At 40.7% G+C, this 21,599-nt stretch overlaps 1 protein-coding gene across 1 annotated transcript in view; it reads right to left on the bottom strand.

Moving 5' to 3' along the window:
* Positions 1-21,599, bottom strand: part of Fancd2 (FA complementation group D2) — a 76,809-nt gene that overhangs the window by 40,474 nt on the left and 14,736 nt on the right. The window contains exons 9-22 of the mRNA XM_013353049.2: positions 20,029-20,153; positions 16,823-16,910; positions 15,443-15,547; positions 14,757-14,857; positions 14,115-14,223; positions 13,887-13,922; positions 10,929-11,072; positions 8,843-8,977; positions 7,559-7,690; positions 5,920-6,030; positions 3,651-3,760; positions 2,183-2,243; positions 1,427-1,546; positions 249-322 (exon numbers count right to left, since the gene is read on the bottom strand). Coding sequence (XP_013208503.1) covers positions 249-322; positions 1,427-1,546; positions 2,183-2,243; positions 3,651-3,760; positions 5,920-6,030; positions 7,559-7,690; positions 8,843-8,977; positions 10,929-11,072; positions 13,887-13,922; positions 14,115-14,223; positions 14,757-14,857; positions 15,443-15,547; positions 16,823-16,910; positions 20,029-20,153 — 1,451 coding nt within the window. The remainder of the gene's footprint in view (positions 1-248; positions 323-1,426; positions 1,547-2,182; positions 2,244-3,650; positions 3,761-5,919; positions 6,031-7,558; positions 7,691-8,842; positions 8,978-10,928; positions 11,073-13,886; positions 13,923-14,114; positions 14,224-14,756; positions 14,858-15,442; positions 15,548-16,822; positions 16,911-20,028; positions 20,154-21,599) is intronic.

Here is a 21,599-nt window from a genome sequence, read left to right as displayed (position 1 = left end):
ATGGGGGAAATCACTAGAACAAACCAACTTCAAGCAACAGCTATGGGAAGAAGCTGTAAGGAGGCGAACAGTGGGGAGCTTTTTAGCAATTTTACAGCTGGAGTACAGGATGTTAAGGCTGGGGAGGGTGTTAAGCTATAGGGGCAGACTTGACTTGAGGGCAAAAGTAGTGTAAAGTTTGTACTAGCTACTGAACTGATACAACTTCCTCCCCAGTAGAATCAACCCAGAAGCGAAGCAGCACTTACCCTTCTGGAACAGCACAGAAGTCCACCACAAAGGCATCTTGGAAATCATTAAAGATGGTCTGCCCAACCCATTCCTTCCGGAGCAAACAAGAATGTTGTGGTGAGGGGTATAGTGCTTTTATAACCATAGAGAAACTGTCACTAACCTTTCAAAACCTCAGGCTCCTCATTTCTAAAAATGAGGCCATCCACTACTGTGAAGAAAGGAGATAATGCACAAAGAGCGCTTCATTTAAGCCTATCACCAACAACCTTGTTGTCATTTTACAATTATTATCATTATTATGTGGAGGAGGCCTCAGGAAAACCCTGATATGGGGTAGAGTGGAACAGCTTTCCAGTCTTTTTTATTTCTATTTTTTTAATTTTGTTTTTTTTGAGACAGGGTTCCTCTGTGTAACCGCTCTGGTTATTCTGGAACTCATTTCATAGACCAGGTTGGCCTCAGACTCACAGAGATCCACCTGCTTCTGCCTGCTGAGTGCTGGGATTAAAGGCGTGTGCCACCACCTTCTGGCTTCCCCTCTCCCCCACCAGTCTATTTTTATACTGCAACAGAGAGAAAGACTTGGGGGCTGGAGAGATGGCTCAGAGGTTAAGAGCATTGCCTGCTCTTCCAAAGGTCCTGAGTTCAAATCCCAGCAACCACATGGTGGCTCACAACCATCTGTAACGAGGTCTGGTGCCCTCTTCTGGCCTGCAAGCATATACACAGACAGAATATTGTATACATAATAAAGAACTAAATATTTTAAGAAAAAAACAGAGAGAAAGACTTAATGTGTCATACTTTGTTGCTTTAAGAAAAGGTACTTGGGGTGGGGGTGGAGAGATGGTTTAGTGGTTAAGACTACTGATTGCTCTTCCAGCGGAACCAGGTTCAATTCCCAGGACCCACATGGCAGCTCACAACTGTCTGTAACTCTGGTTTCAGAGGACCTGAAACCCATGGCAAAACACTAATGCACATAAAATAAAAAAAGAAAAGACACTTGGAATGAGGTATTGGCAGCCCACACCAGTCACCCCAAAACTGGGAATAAAGAAGCAGGAGGACTATAGCCAGTTCAAGGGCAGCTGGTTTTTTATCAAAAATCTAGTCAGCCACACACACAGGGAGACCTTGTCTCAAGAACTAGTTCCTACCTGTCACCCCCAAAACAAGACATCATTCTTACCAAGGTTTTTGGAGCCAACTTTCTTTCTTGGATCAGATTGGCAAATTCATCATAATAAAGAGAAGAGGCCCAAGGAGAATGCTCAGTACAAGAATGAACCAGTTGTAGCAAAGAAGTCACCTGGAGCAGATGGAGAGAGAAAACTGTGAGTCTTGGGCTGCCAACCCTTCCTAAATTCGTCTCTGCACTCAGTATTAAGTTCTCTCTCCAATCTCACTGCCAAACTCAGTGAGGCGTTCCTGAGCCTCTTCCCTAGTCTGTCTCTCTTTCCAAGCATACCTCATAGCCAAAACTAAAACCAAAGCTGGAGTGATAGGCTTCAGTATGGACACTGAGAAGAAGAGGGACAAGGAAGATGAAGAACACTAGTCTGTGTCCCAGAGTGAACTTCTGAAGAGTTATCAAGACAACTTGTACCTCGTGCCTGTAATCCTAGCAATTAGGAGGCAGAGACAGGAGAATCCCAGTAAGTTCAAGGCCAGCCTGGTCTACACAGTGAATTCCAGGTCTAGGGCTACATAACAAGACCTTATTTTTAAAAACAGTTACTTGAAGAGATTTTTGAAAGAAGATGTACAAAATACTTCAGCCACACACGTAGCTCAGTGGCAGTGTTTGCCTAGTATATAAGGCCCGGTGTTCCATCCTAGCATTGTAAAAGAAAAGAAAAACCACAGTACTTCTGGGAAAACAACAGTGACCAGCAGCCAGCCCTGAGGCCGGGCAAACACATCTGACTAGGTTATAGAAACTTACCTGTGTGCACCATTCATTGCTCAGGTCAGCTCCCCTCTGGGTTGAATTAGATGGTACACTTCTAGAAACAAGGAATTTTAGTTTCATTTTTGTAAAATTTTGCAATAATTGGCAGTAAGTTTAAGAGTCCTGTCTTCTTTCAGACAAGAATAGAAATAAAATTTCATGAAGACATGGAAAACTACTTATTTTGTTCATATAAAATGTAGGTTTATAGTGAAGTACGATTATCTCCCTTTTTTTGAGACAGGGTCACATTAGGTTGCCAGGCTTATGTCAAACTCCAGTGTACAACTGATCACTCTGCCTCAGCACCTGGAATTCTGAAAATTCTGCAAACAAGTAAGACCAATTTGTATGTATTGTTAAGAGCACACTAAATTAGTAATAAAAAGAGGATCTTTTTTTTTTTGAGATGGTAATGTGACCATGTTGCCCAAGTCAGCTTTGAACTCCAAGTGAATCTCCTTCCATGTGCCCAGCTAAATAAAACAGATTGCTTTCCTTCCCTTCTTCTAGCTAGTATGTTGGTTTTAAGGCTATTCTCTGAGCTCTTAGGAATTCTTGACAAATCATTTCCAAGAAACATGAACTGAACTGTACTGTCAGCTTAAAATGATGCAGCATGAAGCCCCAGCTCTGATACTTCTTTAGATGCTATAACTGAGGAATCTAAGCACAAGTGAGGAACCATAAAGTAATTGTATTTGAATTACATGAAGCTCCAGACAGGAGTAATACAGCAATAGAGGGCCTAAGTCAGAAGCAGATTATAAACAATGAATATCAGGAGGACCAAAGTTAGCTTCCATGGAAAGATTTCCAGCTCTGTACCTCCGGGCAACACGATAGTTAATAACTATGATGTAACTCTAGAATTAATGTTCTCAATTGAACATGGTATATACAGTCAAGATTAGAAGAGAATGGGCTGGGCAGTGGTGCGCACACCTTTAATCCCAGCACTTGGGAGGCAGAGGCAGGTAGATCTCTGTGAGTTTGAGGCCAGCCTGTTCTACAGAGCCAGTTCCTGTACAGCCAGAGCTGTTATACAGAGAAACCCTGTGTCAGGGGTAGAGGGCAGGGGCAGGAAATGGACTGCAGAAATGGTCCAACAGTTGAGAGTGTGCATGTGTTGTTCTTGCAGAGGACCTGAGTTCAATTCCCAGCACCCACATCAGGCAGCTACCATCTGCCTGTAACTCCAGGTCCAGGAGGATTTGACAACTCTGGCCTTCATAGGTACCTGCACTAATATGCATATACCAGTCTACAAAAACACAATTAAAAATAACAAAAATAACCTTAAAAGGGTTAGAAGGGAACATGGAAAAGAACAAGACATGTTTACTTTTTGTGCAGTTTTAATGCTTCTATTAAGATAATGGCTGCATACTCTAACGTGTTTGTAAGGAAGCACCTTTACTAGCTGATGTTGAGGCACAGAAACCAGACTCTACAGGAGTACCTGTCTTCTGCCATGACTCCGGCCATGGTGACTGCACCGATGATCCCGATGAGTTTGTATTTGAATACAGTGCTAGAGAGCTGCTTTCGTATCACCAGGTGCATTTCATCCTGCAATGGGATCAGGACAGAGAAAGAAAAACCGAAGTGACACAGCAGAACGCATCACTATTGGAGCTAAATTCCGTTCTCTAAGTCTCATTTATTTCTAAATGGTTTATTGTGGTCCGCCAGGATTGCCTAGTGGCCAACTGTGACAAACTATGTTTGATCAGCATGCCCGTGGGTTGAAATGAAAGTACCCACTACTAAAAATTTCCTCTGACTTCCACACTTCTCCCCTGCACATTAGGTGCCCCCCTACAAAATCAAAAATATTTAAAAATAGTTTATTGTATCTCATTATTTTAGCTGTGTATCCATCACAATAATTCTCATGTCCTCGAACAGCTACCATGGCAGCACTGACAGCTGTTGTTGAATGTGTGCCTTGTTCTAGGAGCTTTGTATAATTCGTCTCTGAATTCTAAAACAATTTCCATCTTCTTTGTTGTTGTTGTTTTGTTTGTTTGTTCAAGACAGGGTTTCTCTGTAGCTTTGGGGCCTGTTCTGGCACTCCATCTGTAGACCAGGCTGGCCTGGAACTCACAGAGATCCACCCGCATCTACCTCCCAAGTGCTGGGATTAAAGACGTGCACCACCACTTGGAAGCTGATGAAGGTGGATCTCTTTGAGTTCGAGGCGGACCACAATAAACCATTTAGAAATAAATTTAATTAGGGAAGAAAAACATTTACATGTTGAAATCTATAAAACACTGCTAGCTGGGTATGGGGCATAACTTTATAAATAGAATATGAGTTTGAGGCCAGTCTCAGCAACATATAGAAAAATATTGCTGAAAAAAATGAACGGACTAAAGAATGAAAAGATTTCCTATGTTCCTGGATTGGAACGAATATATTTAATTCTTATTTTAAGTACATCGGTGTTTTGCCTGAATGTATATCTGTATGACGGTGTCAGTTCTTGGAGTTACAGACGGTTGTTAGCTGCCATGTGGGTGCTGGAAATTGAACCCAGGTCCTCTGAAAGAGAAGCCAGTGCTCTTAACTACTGAACCATCTCTCCAGCCCAATATTTAAAAATAACGAAAATGGCTGGGCAGTGGTGGCATATTCACTGCCTTTAATTCCAGCATTCAGGAGGGAGAGGCAGATGGAGCTCCAGAGTTCATGGCCAGTCTGGTCTACAAAGTGAGTTCTAGTACAGCCATCCAGGTCCACCCCAGAGAAACACTGTCTCAAAATAAGAAATGAAAGAAAAATTTTGTATATATTTTGCCACAGTTCAAAACCAAAGTAATGAAGTAACTTTATATTATCAATATGAAACAATTCCCCAATACTTTGCTAAATGAGAAAACAGGGTACAGAACCAGAAAGGAGAAGCAGAATGGAGAGACCGTGCAGAAAGCTCTAAACTAGTGACTCTGGTGGCCACAGAAGGCAGGCCAACTGCCTAGAGTAGCAAGGAGCTAGTGTTCACTGCACACCTCTCTACATGCTGTTTTCTGCACGTGTGTATCACCTAGCCAAACAACTTCTAAATTAAAACAAGGTGCTGCTTGTCCAAGGCTTCAGACCAGTATGAATTCGTGCCACAAGGTGGCACCACAGCTAGTCCCTTTGCTTAGCTTTCATCAGTAATTAGTGACTACAATGAAAGCAAGCCTAGGTGAAGTTTAGCTCAGACATTCGGAGACTCCAAGTACTCCATACAAACCTGAAAGACATCTCAGGGTTAGCTGATCACAGTCTCAGACCTATCTCTATTCCAAAAGACTAAGATTTCTTTGCTGTTTTTATTTTTTTTGAGACACTCATAGTGTAGATCAGGCAGATTGGAATTGGCTGTGAAGAAATAGGCTGACTCACACTCATGGAAATCCACCATTTTTTCTGTCTCCCAAGTGCTAGAAATAAAGACATGAACCACCACACCAGCTGTTGTCATTTTTGTTTTGTTTGTTATATGTGTGATCTCACTAGGAACTGACCAGGAACTAGCTGTATAGCTCAGGCTGGCTTGGCACTAATAATCTTTTTATTTTTATTTTTTAATTTTGAGACAGGGTTTGTACTGTGGCTATCCTAGAACTCGCTATGTAGGTGCTGTTTTTCCTACTCCACAAGGCTGGAGTAACTTAGCTTGGAAAATTCAAAATAAAGATGTTTAAAATATTCATTCTCAAAACATGGCCTCTTACCTGGATATGGTTGCTGGTTCCAGGCTGTTGGCTAAATGCTAGTGTGCTGAGAATACAGAAGATTTTTCGTATTTGCTGAGGGGACATATTCTCCAAATAATCTAAAATTCCCTATGAAAGGGGAAAAATGCCCAAAATGAGTTTATTAGCTAATATTTCTCGTTTTTAAACTTTTAAAAACGTGATTTATTTATTTATTTACGTGAGTGTTTTGCCTGCATATGTGATGCACACATGCATTGCTGGTGCCCGAGGAGGCTAGAGAAAGGCACCAGATTCCCTAGAATAAGAGTTAGGGATTGTTGGGAACCAAACCCACAGCCTCTGCTTTTAACTGCTGAGCCGTCTCTCCAGTCACACTCTCTGGCCCCCATTTTAAACAGAACCATTACCCAGTTATTCCACTCTTGGTATTTTTCCAGGATTCCAAGTCAACACAGGAGCAAGACGTTTACACATCAATGTTTACTGTAGCATGTGGGATCCAGGGCAGTCTGGTCACACATAATGGGGCCCAGGCCGCATAGCTGCTATAGCATGCAGCACTGGGTACCAGAAAATGTCATAAGCTCGCACCACCCAGTAACAGACCATCCAAGGAAATTCCTAACATTCCAATTGTTGGAGATAGAATCACCTGCCAACACATACCCATTGCTTTTCACCAGAACACCCCTAGACAAATGTCAGTAAATCAGGGGTCCTGAACCTTAGAAATCCCTCACCCCTACCTTTGCAATTATAAAAACCCAACCCCAGCTGAGCTTGGGGCTCTCCAATCACTCCAAATACGATAGACACACTGAGAGTCTGAGTTTGCAAACTTGTGTAAGAAAAAAGGCTCTTTGCTTTTATAAACAGGACTCGGTCTCCTAGTTGGTTTTTGGGGTACTTTATGATCTGGGCATAACACAACACATACACAATAGCTAAGTTTTACAAATAACATAGGTGTTCATCAATAGTGAGAAATGTGGTGCACGTGTAATGGAATTTTTTTTCAGCCATAAGGAAGAACAAAGTTATGTTGTTTGCAGGAAAATGGATACACATGGAAATGATCATATCAAGTGATTAAGTCAGTATCAGACATACAATGCAAGTTTCTCTTAGTGGAAACCAGGTATGTATAGATGACTTGTTTGTACTTCTTATACTTTTGTTTTAATATATATATTTTAAATTTATTATATATACAGTGTTCTGCCTGCATGCCAGAAAAGGATACCAGATCTCATTATGGATGGTTGTGAGAAGCCATGTGGTTGCTAGGAACCGAACTCAGGACGTCTGGAAGAGCAGACAGTGCTCTTAACCATTGAGCCATCTCTCCAGCAACCTTCCTTACACTCTTGACACCAAAGGCAAAGACCAGCCTTTCTACCACAGCATTTAAACATGGCTTAGCATATATAAGTATAGAGAAGTATTTCTGAATAAATTAATACACAAATAAGATGCATCTTTATATCTATATGCATACATTTATAACTTACCTGTTATCTACCTTTTTACACATCCCTCCCACATTTACAGTGCTCAGTATCTAAAGAATACGAAACAAGTTCTCTATCAGGGAGCAGTAACTCTGAGATACAGGAAACAAAAACAATTCAGTATTTGACAGTACAGGCAATACCTTAATAAAAACAGCATTCAGCCTCATAGCAGAGGGGTTTAATACAATCAGCTCCAGGAGGACATCCAATGCAGTATCAACTTCAGCCTCATTCCCACTGCAAATGTGGGTGACTAGGGCACCAACCACTTCCTATACAGGGAGGGCAACAGGACAGAGTAAAATAAAAATAGGACATGGCCATTCTAAAGAGTTCACGCCTGAGGCCTTCTTTTCAAAATTAATTTTTTAAATAATTATTTTTATTTTATGTGATCTGGTGTTTTGTTTCCATATATACCTGTATAAGGGTACTGGATCCCCTGGAACTGGAGCTGCCTTGTGGGTGCTGGGAATTGAACCCAAGGCAATTGGAAGAGCAACTGGTACTCTTACCCACTGAGGCATCTCTCTAGCCCCCACTTGAGGCCTTTCTAACCTATCTTACTATTTTTTAATCTAAGTGCCATGAGCATTGGCTTTAGGCCTGTAGTCACGCCAGTGTAACTACACTACCACATAGTCATCCTGGCTCCCTGGACCTTACTCCCTATCCCAGGCTGGCCTCAAACATGTAAATCTCCTGTCCCTCAAGTATTAGGATCACAGGAGTAACAACCAGTTTTGACCTACTTTTGGTAACGTATCAGTGGGCTCGCTATCAAACCTTCCTTGGTGTAGGTTTTAGCTATGAGTTAAATTTTACTAAGTTGCAATTAGACTTAGTATATGTTGAAATTTCTTGAAAAGACTACACTTAAGGAGCTGAAGGTCTCACAGATTTTGTGAAGAGGACAGGACAGGCGGGCATAATTTCAGGAAAATGTGGCCTCCTTGAAGATTGCACTAAGGTCAAAAACCCACACACATATGTGCATAATAAAAAATAAAACAAAATAAAATCCAAGTCAAGTTGCTTGAGATATTACATATGAGTGGAACCTTAATGATTTTACACCAAATTTCAGCTCTCACAGTTGGGTCCTCCAAGCCAATCTTATTACCTGAGGACAGAAACTAGAACTGATTATTTTTTTTTGCTTATGAAACAAGGCCCTGCTGTATACCCCAGTCTGGCCTCAAATTTTTGTTTATCCTCCTCCTTCTGTTTCCTGACACCTGATTCCAGGTGTGCATCACTATGGCTGGCTTACAACTGAGTTTTCTAAGGTGCTTGTTAAAATTATTTCCTCCTCAATGTCATCTAATCACCCAGAATATACCTCAAAGTACACCCAGTTTATTTGAAATTATATCTTTCCATATCCTTGCTTCTTCCTTACCCAAATAAATGTTTCAACATACCTGCTGGCAATAAGTATCAAAAAATTTAAAAGCATATTTGTACAGGAGACTGCCAAACAAAATTATCCTCTGGTCCTGAGAGTGAAACAAAGTCTGAGCCAGTAAGAGAATGGATGGACAAATATCCTTAAGAACCTGGAAGAGGAAGAAAGAAAAAGGACTAGGGAAATGGTGTCATAGAACCAGATGTACTAAAATCCACTCCTATCACCAAAGAACCCGTCGGGGCTCTCAAGTCATCTCCCTGACACTCAGCATTGAGCTCAGAGCCTGGAACATGCTAGACAAACACTCTACCACAGAATTACATCTCCAATCCCAATATCCCAATCACTTTAGCTTAAAACAAGAAAATTGTCTTTTGGTGGGTACTGGGGATGGTCTCAAATGTAGTTACAACATGGACTTGAATTCTGACCTTTTGCTTTCCACATCCCAAATGCTAGTATGAATGCACACATACAGCAACTTTAAGGAATCTTAATCTTAATTATACCCCAAATAATCCTTCACCATCCTGATTTTTCTCTCAGGACTAGATTCCACAAATGTGTAACAACTTGACATTGAAATTCACAATAATTAAGTGATAAACTTCATATACAGTTCTATTTGTTCAGTTTAGAACTACAAACCAGACTGAATAGATTCCAGTTTCTTCACTCACTCATATGCCTCCTGGAACCTGCTCTGTTTCTGTTATGATTTAAGATCAGTCTATAACATTCAATACTACCCAAATGGAATTCTGTATGTATGTGTGTGAGAGACTGTGTGTGTGTGTTCATGTAAGTGCAGGTCCAAATGTGTGCTGCTGAACATCTGTACCAGTGTATGTGGAGGGCAGAGGTCAACTTCAGCAGTCGTTTTTAGGAGCCATCCATCTTGTGTTTTTGTTTATTTTGTTTTTTGTTTTTTTTTTGTTTTTTTTGAGACAGGGACCTTCACTTGGATTTAGGGCTCAACAAATGCTATACTGGCTGACCAGTGAACCTCAGGGACCTGACTATTTCTACCTCCCCAGTACTGTGATTACAAATGTGAGTCGCCACCAGATGGTGTTGGCACATGCCTATAATACCAGCACTTGGGAGGCAGAGGCAGGCAGATCTCTGAGTTCGAGGCCAGCCTAGTACACAAAAGCGAGTTCCAGGACAGGCACCAAAGCTACAGAGAAACCCTGTCTCAAAAAAACAAAACAAAAACCAAAAAACCAAAAATCAAACGAAATAAAAAAAAAAATGTGTGTCGCCATGCTCAGCTTATTTTTTGTGGGTTCTGGGAAAGAATTCAGGTCTTCATGATTGTCTGGCAAGCACTTTACCAACTTAGTTAATTCCCAGGCTCCTAAACCAGGTTCTTTGAACATCTGTTATAGGAAGAGACGTGACCAGATCCCACTAATAATGCAATATAAACAGACATTAAGGGATCCAAAGCAAATAATGCTAGTAATGCCATCTTCTTTACTGATACTGCTAGTTAAAAAAAAGGCAAACCAAAAGAACAAACAAAAAACACAAGTATGGTAGTACACTGTGGAGGCAGAGGCAGGTGGATGTCTATGAGTTCAAGGCCAGCCAAGACTACACAGTGAAACTCTCTAGGAAAAAAAAAATCAAAACAGATTAAAAAATTATATTGAGGCTCAGCAGTTAAGAATATTTGCTATTCTTCCAACAAGTTTGGTTTCTAACATCCATTTCACAACCTGTAACTCTAGTTCCAGAGGAGCCAATGTCCTCTTCTGGCTTCCAAGAGCATCTGCACGCAAATTGCAAATACACACAGGGATAGAAACACATATATAAAAATAAAAATGAATCTTTTTTAAAAAAATCCAAAAGAGTTTGGGTCAGAGAAGTTCAAGATAAACCAACTTTGTTAACTTCTTGATAGGTTGAAAGCCAACGTTGGTTTATTAACATCATTGTCTCAACCCAACAAAGCAATCACTTCATTGCACTGAAAAAGCTCAATACTGGGAAAGGTGTCATGGGATTGCCACATGATGCAGAAATGACAAAAATGTTACCCTCTCAGCATCTGTCCCCCTGCATCTACTCCCTGCTTTCCTCACCCTTACCAAGTAATGTGTGGAGAATGTACTGTCCAGCAGCTGTTCTTGAATGCAGCCAGACTGAATCTTGTTTCTCAGCAGCTTTTCAATGCCCTTCTTTGTCTGCGTGCTGGTGCTATAGATAATGAGCAGCATCGCCACATCCAAAGCCTGTCAGGGAGCAGCAAGAGGAAGCGGCTCAACACACCAGAACTGCAGCTCAGCTACTTTCCACTAAAACCCAACGACGACACTCGCTGCCTGACTCCACACTGTTATAAGACCCAGAAATACTTTTCAGAGAAATAAATTATTAAACCAATATTATCCTTTGGAAGTTCATAAGAAAATATCAGAATATTAAGAGAGGTGATACTAAAATAGAATTTTGAACATCTTTACATTGTTAAAAAACAGATTAAATCACTTGTCAACTAAATTATATACTTTTATAATTAGGAAAATTGCTTTATGAAAAGTTACAAAGACTATAAATGTTTACCAATATAGAAAGGTTAATACAATATATTATAATAAATATAATAAAATTATAATTATTTTTGAAGTATACAAAGCCACAAAAACCAGTATAAGCTAATCCATTTTATTTATTTTTTCTGTACTTTGTTTCTCAAAACTGGGTTTCTCTGTGTAGTCCTGGATGTCCTAGAACTCACTTTGTAGGCCAGTCTGCCCTCAGACTCAGAGACCCACCTGTCTCTCTCTGCCTCTAGAATGCTGGGGTTAAAGACTTGTGCCACCACCAACCGGCTCCGCTAACCCATGTTTTTGACAGAGGAAGCCATTTCTGATACACAGTGACATATGGCGAAGTAAAAAAACAAGCAACCTGCAAAATGCTAAGCACAGTAGGATCCAATGTCGTAAAGACAGTATATAAAAACTACATATACATGCATATGCACAGATCTGTAGGTATAGGAGTATGCTTGTGCTTATATACACACATAGCTTATACAAAAAGATAAAACATTTACAAAGAGTATAGAGAGACAGTTCAGTGGTTAAAAGTACTTCTGCTACTCTCGTGAGCCAGGGCTTGGTTTATAACCCCATACGGGGTGGTCCATAGACCAATGCACTCTTCCTGCCTCCAGACATTTTAGCACATGTGTGCAAGCACAAACACAAAAATAAAATTTAAAAAACATTTTTTAAAAAATGAAAAAAATTATCTGTAAGAAATGTAAGCAAGGGAAATCTTGTTTTTTCAAAAATGTACCTTTATTTGCTTTGTTTTATTTTCTCAAGACAGGGTTTCTCTCTGTAGATAAGGCTGGCCTCAAATTCACGGAGATCCACCTGTCTCTCACTCCTGAGTGCTGAGACTAAAGGTGTACACCACCACCTGGCCACATATGTAATTTATGTATGTTTTCCAATTTATTAGTGTTTATTAGCTATGCAATAAGTAAACAAATAAAGTACACAAAATGTTTATGGTAAGGGAAAATGCATAGAGAATCAAATCAGAATGCAAAACTATAGCCAACCTACATAATAAGATTATCAAAAGAAATGGGCTGGGCAGAGACAGGCAGATTTCTGAGTTCGAAGCCAGCCTGGAATGCAGAGTGAGTTCCTGGACAGCTTGGGCTATACAGAAAAATTCTGTTTTGAAAAAAAACACCCAAAGTCCAGTTGAAAGAGTGGGAGGAATAAGATTATGAGCAAAGAGGTCAAGACCATGATGGGGCACCCACTGAAACAGTCTACCTGAGCTAACGGGAGCTCACCAACACCAGCCGGAGTAGGAAGGAACAAGCATAGGACCAAACTAGTCCCTCTGAATTTGGTTGACAGTTGCATGGCTGGGGCTGACTGAGGGGCCATAGCAGTGGCAGCAGAATTTGTCCCTACTGCTTGTACGGGCTTTTTGAGAACCCATTCTCTTTGGAGGGATACCTTGTTCAGCCTAGATATAGTAGGGATGGCCTTGGACCTTTCCCAAAGCAATGTGTGTTACCTTCTCTGAGGAGTGGGTGAGAGTGGGGTGGGGTGGGAAGTATGTGGAAGGGAATGGGAGGAAGGGAGGGAATGGGAACTTGGAAAAAAATATTAAATAATTTAAAAAGCCAACAAAACAAAACAAATCAAACAATTGGGTTATAGTGTGATTATTATCTATCCCCCACAACTATTTTCAAGTTAATCATGGTAGCAAATGCCTGTCATCCCAGTACTTGGGAGCAGAGGTAGGAATTCAAGATCAACTTCAGCTATCCAGTGAGTTTGAAGGCAGCTAGATGAGACATTGCCTCAAAAAAACTTGACTATTTTTATCATTTATTCTGTATCACACTTTTTAGACTGTCACCTAATAACTGGACAACCCATAGGACAAAAGATTTCAACCCAAGCAAAACCTTCAGAAGAAACAATCAGTACACAGAAACACAGACATCCAACTTCTTCACAGGAGAGGAGTCTATGGCTAAAAGACAAGTTGGGCTTATGTGTGTGCTCCCAGCACACAGAAGCTGAGGCAGGAGAATCATCCTAATTTTAACACAGTGAATTCTAGGCCAATATGGATTGCAAAGTGTGACACAGACACATACATAGAAACATACAGGGGTGGGGGTAACAGATACAGTACCACTGCCCACCTTACACTGTAAGTCTATTCAGGTAAAGCCTATTCAGGTCAGGGCTACATAGGCAGAGTAAAATCAAACAGAGAATGCCCTTGTCTTGACAACTTGGCCTGGTGGGAGGAAGGCCAGCCATAGGCACAGGGATCTGAATGATCCATGTGTGGTGCTGCTTCTTTAACTGTAACTTCATGTGGGTGGAACAACCTCCTACTCCCTTACTGAATACTGTAGGCTAAATTCATTTCCAGAATTAGTAGGTAAGAGCAGACCACTCAGCAAGTCACCCCCTGGGTTGTTTTCTCCACACTGCAGGAAGGACAGAAAGAAAGTAGGATAAAATTTTAAGTTCAAAGCAGAAGATTATTACCTTATGCTCAGGTGCTGACTCAATGTGTTCGATTGCCTAGAAAAACAAGTGCCATAATACTGTATCAGTGGAATATGTTATTCATGTTCATTCTACATGTCCTGTTCATCAGCCCATCATCATCATTTATACTTGAATGATAATTTTAAGACTTTTATTTCATCCCAACTCACACATCTATCAGTGACTGACACTCACGGTTGACATTCAATGTTGCAAGGATCTTACCTTAATCCAGGCTTCCGAAATGGTTTTCTCATACCTAATGGCTGACTTGATTACATCAAAGACGAGAACAATACAGTCTTTATCACTGTTTTCTTGATTTCCTGAAGAGCTACAAACAGCAAAGCAGGAAACAATATTTCTTCCACTTACCAGAGAAGACCTTATAAATCTGTTTCTATTAAGCAAGGTTCTGGAGGAAGCACCAACCTCATCTGTAAACTACTGAAAAACTTGTACTGTGAACTATGTGGAATTGATCTGAATGGCTAGGAAAGCACACGAACAAACAATTAAAAATCCGTTGTCATGCTACGTGATGTGAATTAATCTTTTTTTAATATTTATTTATTATGTATACAGTATCCTCCCTGCATGTATACCTGCACACCAGAAGAGGGCACCAGATCTCATCATAGATGGTTGTGAGCCACCATGTGCATGCTGGGAACTGAACTCAGGACCTCTAGAAGAGCAGCTAGTGCTCTTAACCTCTGAGCCATCTCTCCAGCCTGATGTGTATGTAATCATAATACCAGTATTTGTCATATATTAAGATCTAATAACTATCCTGCTTTCAGGATAAAAGTGAGAAAACTATGATTATCTAAGAAAAAAAAGTGGCAACTACAAATTTTTCCGTACCTTGCTAGTCCTTTACTTTTCAACTTGCTTTGGGAAGCCTGAACCCGTGATGGCAAAATAAAATGCTGCACATTTAACTTCTCCCGAAGCTCAGAAATGACCTATGAAAAATCAGTATTAGCTATGTATTCTGCTCACCCTTAGTGGACAGGCATAGTACATTTCCTCAATGGAATCTTAACATCCCCAAAATGCTAAGGAAAACAATCGACTTGCAACAAAAGACTTGTCAGCAGAATAGTTCAAGAACATAGAAAATGCTATACTCTAAGCCCTGATTCACCTGAAGTGCTTCTACACAGAAATAGTAAATATCATTCTGTAGCAGTTTATGCTAAGTAATCAGCCAGACTGGGCTGTGTTCTCTCCCAATAGCTATCTGCTATCTGTAGTAATCAGTATCAATTAGTCTAGGACCAGAAAATAGCAACTTGAACTACTTAAGTAGCATATTCATATATCTTTTTTAAAAGATTTGTTTATTATTATGTATATAGTCTGCTTGCATGTATGCCTAAACCAGAAGAGGGTACCAGATCTCATTATTGATGGTTGTGAGTCACCATGTGGCTGCTGGGAATTGAACTCAGGACCTCTGGAAGAGGAGCCAGTGCTCTTAACCTCTGAGCTGTCTCTCCAGTCCCTTGTGTATCTTAATGCAGGCTTGACAGGAAATAGTAGCATACCTCAAGTGAAGTAGTGTCTGTTACAGAATGAAGAATAAACTTTATTATCACAGGTAAGTCCTCCAGCCGAACAGAAGACAGCTTGCCCATCACCAACTGGCGGATCTAAATATAAAAAGCACAAAACCCTTCACTACTCTAGCCCAATAAATACTTATTAGATAAAATTAGAAAATTGTTTTCTCACTTGATTTTCCTACTTGTAGTTTAGGAAGAAAAACATATTATTTTCTCCCAAATTACAAACTTGCAATTATAAATGTCAAAGATTTTTCTAGAACAGACAAGTGATGAATGTCAAACATCATTTGCTTTACATTTCAGAGTCTATGGTCACAACTGACAACAGGAGAGCAAAATTAAGTGTCACTCTCCCCATACTGCCCTCACCACTGACCCCAGGAAACTTACTTTTGGTTGTGAATGACCCCAGGGTTTATGGACCTGTCCCCAGAGGGTTTGTCTTTGAATGTTATTCAGACAGAACTATGAAAAGCTGACTCTGTTCCAGAATAAGACTATGTTATTTAGAAGGGAGCCAAGGTCTAGGGAAATAACTGCCAAATAAAAACCAGCTAGATTGAGATTGTATTTTAAAAGTTACCAAAAAAGTTCAAACAGTTGTTATTATTTTCCTTGAGGGTTTTAGAATCCCAGGCTGGCCCTGGACATCTATCTCTTCCTCTAGTCTCAATCTCTTGTTTATGTGTATGCCACAACATCAAGTTTATGTGGTGCTGGGGAGCAAAGCTTTGTACATCCTACACAACTAAGCTATATTCCCAGCTGTGACATGACATCTGAGTTTGATCCCAAAACTCACATAAAAATAACCAGGCATGGCTGGAAATGCCTGCAAGTAAGCTCCATGCCGTGAGACCCTGTCTCAAAAAAAAAAGTTTTGAAGTGTACGGACCTGAGGAACACCTGAGGTTATCCTTTGGCTTCTACATGCAAGCATATTCACATGCATGCATATATATTCAAACACACAAACTTACCACTTAAGAGATGAGGGTGTGATTCACTGGTTAAATGTCTGCCTAGCATTTGTGGAACCCTGGGTTTGATCACCAGCACAGTCAAAAATGAAACAAAATCCAACTAAATTGCATTGCTTAAGCCAGGCCTGGGGCACACATGCATTATTCCAGCACTGAGGAGACTAAGGCAGGAAGCGTTTGAGGACAGTTTGGAAAAAAAAAAGTAAAGGGGCTGATTTCTGGCTTAGTGTTACAGTAGGCCCTGATTTTGATACGGGTGTGTGTGCATGTGCGCACATGTGCACATAATACTTAAGTTTGTGAGCATAGTTTCAGTGCTATTTTCTTTCATTGCACATGATTTCTCCCTATTTCTGGAAAGCAGGGTTTTTCTTACCTCAGACAGGAAGTTTGGATCAAGCCGGAGACTGGAAAAGACATCCAAAATTGGAACAGTCAAGGAAGTATTCTGAATCAGCAGCTCACTGTTAATAACAAAGAAGGAAAAGCTGGATAATGGTTTGAATAGAACTGGGCAGAAAACAACCTGAGAAAGTCACTCACTAGAGTCGGGGAAGGCAGGATAAGCAGTTGTCTCTTGGTACCTGCAGTGAACTGATTCCTAGGTTATCCACAGCACCAAAATCCTAGGATGCCTAAGTCCATTCTATAAAACGGTATAGTTATTACACACTACATATATTACATAACTTGCTCATCCTCCTACAAACTGTCAATTACTTCTAGGATACTTAGAACACCTGATGCAATGTAAAAGTTATGCAAATACCTGTCACGCTATGTTGTTTGGGAAACAATGATCAGAAAAATCTGTATGACAGTGGGTGTGCATTTTTTTTTTTTTTGGGAGGATCTTTAATTTGTAGCTGCTTGAACTTGAGAATGGAACCCACTGGTAAGAAACCAGCTGTAGCAGGGCAGTAATGGCACATTAGCACTTTAGAGGGAGAAGAAGGTGGGTGTCTCTGTGAGTTGGAGACCGGCCTGGTTTACAAAGCGAGTTCAGAACAGCCAGGGCCACACAATGAGACCCTGTATAGAAGAAAAAAAAGAAAAAAGAAAAGAAAGCCAGTTCCTAATAAATGATTGCATTTTGATGCATGCCTTTAATCCCAACACTCAGGAGGATTTCTGTGAGCTTAAGGTCAGCCTGTTCTGAATATGGTGCTTCAGACAGGACTACATAAAAAGAAACTGCCTCTAAAAAAAAAAAAAATAAAAGATTGTGTTTGGTTATTGTCTTCATTAGAAAACACAATACATACTCATTACAAAACTTCGAATAATCATGTAGAAATGATATGCCCCTCTTTCAACATCTTTACTACTGAGAAATCATTGCTACTTAGTTGATATACACTTTCCTGAAAAACTAGAAGGAAAGAAAGCCATAATAATTAAGTGGACTGTGGCCGGGCGGTGGTGGCGCACGCCTTTAATCCCAGCACTTGGGAGGCAGAGGCAGGCGGATCTCTGTGAGTTCGAGACCAACCTGGTCTACAAGAGCTAGTTCCAGGACAGGCTCCAAAGCCACAGAGAAACCCTGTCTCGAAAAACAAAAAACAAAAAAACAAAAAAAAAATTAAGTGAACTGTGCTATATATGATGGACAGATGCATGGAGCCACAGCAGTGCACAGAGGCGAGATGGGTAGAAGGGATCCTGTGAGAATGCACAACAAAAGGACAAGCCCATTGTAGGTGCAAAATGAGTAACACTGTGCTATCCACAGAAGCACAATGTCTAAAAGCACAAAGGAAGAAATCACTGAACATTGTCTACAGCATTGCACAGTACCAAATGGACATGGTGGCCCATGCCTTTAATTCCAGCACTCAGAAGGCAGAGGCAGGTGGATCTCTGTGAGTTAGAGGCCAGCCTCATCTACATAGCAAATTCCAGGCCAGCCAGAGCTACAGAGAGACCCGGTCTCAATATTTTTTTTAAAGTATTATAAAAGGAATTTAAAACTATTCCTAGGAAAAGATATGCATTAAGATAGAGTCCATAAAACTAGTGTGCACTTCTTTAGGATACACAAACACAGGGCTTTAACTTCAATTCCCAGCACTGGAGGAAAACCAGGACAGAAACTATATGCTAAGAATATGGTTCACCTCTTATTAATTACTACTCTCCAATTACAGTATTATTTTTACGTAAGTGACAGTTAGCAATGGAACTCAGCAACAGGTCCTTGTGTATGGACGTGCACTATAACGGGTCATCTCAGCACCCAAACTTGCAGATATTTAAGAGCTTCACAAAAAATTCCAAGGTACAGTCAAGCCTGAGAAACTCTTAGAAGAAATGAAACAAAGAGACTGTATTCAAATTCTCTACAGCCTAACTGGGCGGTGGTAAACTAGGAGGAATTGCCAGATGGGCATGGTGGCACAAGTCAGCACTCGGGAGGCAGAGGCAGGCGGATCTCTGTAAGACCAGCCTGGTCTACAAGAGTAGTTCCAGGACAGGCTTCAAAGCAACACAGAGAAACTCTGTCTCAAAAAAACAAAAACAAAAACAAACAAACAAAATTCTCTATAGCCTAATCCTAACCAGTTTTCATAATAGGTTCATCATTTAAATGAACATATAAGGGGGCCAGTGAGGTTGCTCAACAGATATTGGCATTTGCTATCAAGTCTAAAGATGTGAGTTTGATTCTGGGAATGTAAAATATGGAAAGAAAAGTTCAATTCCTGAAAGTTGTCCTCTGAGCTCCACACGGTGGTACACGTGTGCATTATCCCCAGGCACATATGCAAAATAAACAAAAAGGAAAAGTATGTGGAAGGCAAACTTAGTAGCACATACCTGTAATTCCTGATCTAAGACTTGAGGAAAAAGCAAGAGGATCAGAAGTTCAAGGTCATATTTAGCTACAGAGTGAAGTTGAGACCAGCCTGGACTATATAAGACTCCCATCTTAAAAAGGGGGTAAGGGCAAGAAGAAAGTAAATGGGACTACACAAATACATGCAGTTACTAGAAAACCACGTCAAACTCCATACTCTTCCTATTCATGTAAGGTACGGGCACCATAATTTATAATTTTTACATCTTGAGGCAGGATTTCATTTTTTTTATCCCAGGCTAGCCTCAAACTCATGATGTAGCCAAGGTTCTCCTGCCTCCACTGTCTGCCACCACACCTGTTATGCAGTATTAGGAAAGAACACATTTTGTACACATTAGACAAGCACTCTATCAACTGAGTTCTATACCCAGCCACTTTTTGTGTGTGGGTCTCATGTACCCCAGACTGGCTGTGACATGCTACACAGTTGAGAATGAACTTAAACACTGTGATCCAGCCTTTATATCCCAAACGCATGTGTATGTGTGCACACACACCAATGTGTGCCACGGTGCATATATGAAAGTCGGACAAATACTTGTGCAAGTCAGTCCTCTTCTACTATGTGGGTTCCAGGATCAAACTTACATCATCGGAGAAGACAGACAGGAACCCTTAGTCACTGAGTTACTCACTAGATCTAAACTTAGCTCTTTTCATACTGCAACGAACAAGTTCCCCTCGTGGAGACTCCACGAGACAGTAGCACAGTGCTTATCCACCTGAGTTCTCTTCCCACGTTTGCATGCTGGGAATCCCCTAGGATCTCAGGAAGGCTGGTGATGAAGTCATGTTGTAAGTTCACTGGAGCAACACTGATCAACTGCATCATCTGGGTTGTGAGGTCCTGCAGGGAGAACACTATTAGAATTGTAGCACATTACTCAAAATAAGCAGTACTTATTTATCAAATACAGACCTGAAACCATCATGTATACAACATGACCATGATAAAGTCAAGCTCAAAATTTAAATTAAGAGGCAAATGGGAGCAGGGAAAGAGTATACTCATTAATAATAAAATGCCATTAAAAGAAAAAAAAAACAAAAAACACAAGAATGAGGGTCTGTGTTCAATTCCCAGAGCCCATGGGAAAGAAGCTAGGCACAGTAGATATACTTATAATCTTAGGTCTGGGGAAGCAGAGACAGATAGACCCTGGGGTACACTGGCAATCTGAGACAGATTACTGAAAGACTGTTTCAAGAAGGAAAAAAGAGTGGCTGTTGCCTGAGGAATAACATCCAAGGTTGTTCTCTGATCTCTGAATACTTGCACCTGTCCCTGAACACGTACTCACAAGAGGAAAATGCCTCTCCTCTAAATTCACATGAGATAGTATAGGATACATCCAAATTGAGTACAGACCCCAGATTCCAGCCCAGATGTGACTCTAAAATCCCTGTTTTCCTAAATAAAGATTTAGTTTGGAGTGCCTGTCAAAACCAGAAGAATGATTTTAAGAACCTCTGGAAAGATCATGGGCATGGCAGTGCACACTGACAATCTGTGGGCTTGAGAAATAGATGCAAGAGGGTCAAAAGTCTAGGCTAGCCTGATCTACGAGGCTAGTTCTAGGCCAGTCAAGAGTTAGATAGTGAGACCCTGTAAAAACAAGCAACAACAACAACAACAACAAAACAAAAACCCAAAATTCCCAAACAATCAAGGCATCTGAAGAAGTAAGACCAGCTTTTTTACCAAGGCATTTACATAAATCACATACTTGCAAAAACTATCTAAAGTTTCCTTCAGTATGCAATCAAATTAAAGCATTTGTAGTGAAATAAGATGGCTTGGGATCTCACCACTTTTCAGAAATAAAAAGTAATCTTAGAGCCTGGCAATGGTGGTGCACGCCTTTAATCCCAGTGCTCGGGAGGCAGAGGCAGGTGGATCTCTGTGAGTTCGAGGCCACCTTGGTCTACAGAGTGAGTTCCAGGGACTCTGTGGGTCCAAGACAGGACTATACCAGGAAACCCTGTTTCCTGTCTCAGAAAGAAAAGAAAAAAGGGATCTTGAGATTTTGAAACAATACACAACCCCCCTCCCCATTTTTTTGTTTTGTTTTTTTGAGACAGGGTTTCTTTGTGTGCCCCTGGCTGTCCTGGGACTCACTCTGTAGACCAGGGTGGCCTAGAATTCAGAGATCCACCTCTGCCTCCCGAGTGCTGAGATTAAAATTGTACACCACTATGCCTAGCTTTCTTCCCAACATTTAAAAACATAGCCAGGCGAGCCGGGTAGTGGTGGCGCACTCAAGAGGCAGAAGCAGGTGGATCTCTATGAGTC

Source organism: Microtus ochrogaster, unplaced genomic scaffold (genome assembly GCF_000317375.1).
Source record: "Microtus ochrogaster isolate Prairie Vole_2 unplaced genomic scaffold, MicOch1.0 UNK1, whole genome shotgun sequence".
Taxonomy (NCBI): domain Eukaryota; kingdom Metazoa; phylum Chordata; class Mammalia; order Rodentia; family Cricetidae; genus Microtus; species Microtus ochrogaster.
Note: the sequence above shows the minus strand (reverse complement) of the source record. Positions and strands in the feature narration are given on the sequence as shown.